Consider the following 1,640-nt stretch of genomic DNA (forward strand, 5'->3'; position numbering starts at 1 on the left):
GGAGGCGGAGGTCCTGCAGAACCAGCCTCCGCAGATTGTCATTCCCCTCCGCGCCGCGGCTCTTGACACCCCTGTGCCCCCGTTGGAGGAGGCCGGCCGCGGCCAGCCGGAGATGGAGAGGGAGGCGGCGCCATCGTCGCCGACTGGAGCGGACCGAGGAGGCCGGCCTAAAGTGCCGCCAGCGCAGCTGGCTGGGGATGAGCCGACCGTGGGAGGGGATCTTGTGATCTCGTCACCGCTTCACCAGCGCGCGGGGAAGGCGACTTCAGCGCCGGACGCGCAGAAGACCATGGACGCCGGCTCGTCAGCCCAGGACCTAGAGGCGGCCAGCGACAGCTCGTCCGGGTGGACGTCGGGCGGCGGGACAGCCGTGCTGAATGTGGCGGCGCAGGACGTCCGGAACCGGCTTCAGGCCCAAGCCACCGCGCTGAAGCAGTACACCCAGGAGTTTCTCACGACGCGATCGGTTATTCGGGTGAGTCCTCCTGCTCCTTTGATTGCTTTTAATTTCTTCTATGGGGGCGCATCAGCGCACCCACTGGGTGTAGTGCCCGAGTTCCTAGCTGGATGCTGAGCATGCGGCTTGGAACTTATTGGAAAGCTTGATTACCATCTTGTTCTTACTCACGTCCCTTGTCTTCTCTGCAGGAGTACCACAACCTCCGCGTGGCGGCCTTCAACTCCCAGGCCCAGGAGTTGAATCAGAAAGCCTCTGATCTGACCGAGAGCCAGAGTAAGCGCTTCATTTTTCTTTTAAGTGGGGGCGCGTCAGCGCACCCACTGGGTGTAGTCCCCGAGATTCGGGCCGACTACAGAGTAGTCGGGTCGGATCTTTTCCTGACGACTTCTTTCTTTATATTGCAGGGGTCAATGCTGACTTGAGGAGTCAGCTGAGCGGAGCCCAGAACGCCCTTCGTGCCAAGGAGGCCGAGTGCACCGCCCTGGCTCAAGAGCGTGAGCGCCTGGCCAAGAATTTGGCCGACCAGGAGGAGTGCCACAAGGCGGCCCTGAAGGCGGCGCAGGACAGCAAGGTCGCCCTCAAAGCCGAGTACGAGACCGAGGCAGCAAACTGGGCCGAGATGAGGCAGGCGCTGAGCCAAGGCTACAGCCGGGTGGAAGACTTGATTGATGGTAGGCCACCTTCTTCTTTGCTTCCTTGCTTGCCTTCTACTATTTGATTCATTTTTTTGATTTTGTGTCACTGCTTTCCTCTTTGTGCAGATTACTTCCTCGGCTACTCAGCCGCCGCCACCCAAGCCATCGAGGCTTACTGCGACGTGCGACGGCACGCGGGGGCCGAGATTGCGCCGAATGCCAGCAGGTCACTTGAGGAGCAGCTTCTGGGGCTTCAAGCCCGTCTACAGCCGGCCGATCGCATGCTCCGCCGTCTTCAGCGCGCCGGAGCGCAAGTGCTGGCCGCCCTCTGGCCTGGCGAGGTGATTCCACGCACCCCAAGTCGGACCGCCGACTGGCTAGAGGTCGCAGTCGGCCGCTTCGAGGGTTGGAAGGCGTCAGCGGCCCGCTCTGGCGCTGGGTGGGCTCTGGAGTTCGTCCGGGCTTGGTATCCTGGGCTGAACTTGGACCAGCTGAGCACCTGGTGGTAGGAGGCTGACGAGGGGCTGGAGGCGGTGCGGCCGGCT

The 1,640-nt window shown here is 62.5% G+C and overlaps 1 protein-coding gene across 1 annotated transcript; it reads left to right on the forward strand.

The window, feature by feature from the left end:
- Positions 1–289: 289 nt before the first annotated feature.
- LOC147992247 (uncharacterized) lies at positions 290–1,178 on the forward strand. The gene is made up of 3 exons (XM_087540073.1): positions 290–475; positions 649–733; positions 865–1,178. The coding sequence occupies exons 1-3, from the start codon at positions 290–292 to the stop codon at positions 1,176–1,178; spliced, it is 585 nt and encodes a 194-aa protein (XP_087396199.1).
- The last annotated feature ends 462 nt before the right edge of the window (positions 1,179–1,640 follow it).

The sequence above is a fragment of the Triticum urartu genome, chromosome 1A, assembly GCF_056163025.1.
Source record: "Triticum urartu cultivar PI428250 chromosome 1A, HENAU_Tu73, whole genome shotgun sequence".
NCBI classification, from domain to species: domain Eukaryota; kingdom Viridiplantae; phylum Streptophyta; class Magnoliopsida; order Poales; family Poaceae; genus Triticum; species Triticum urartu.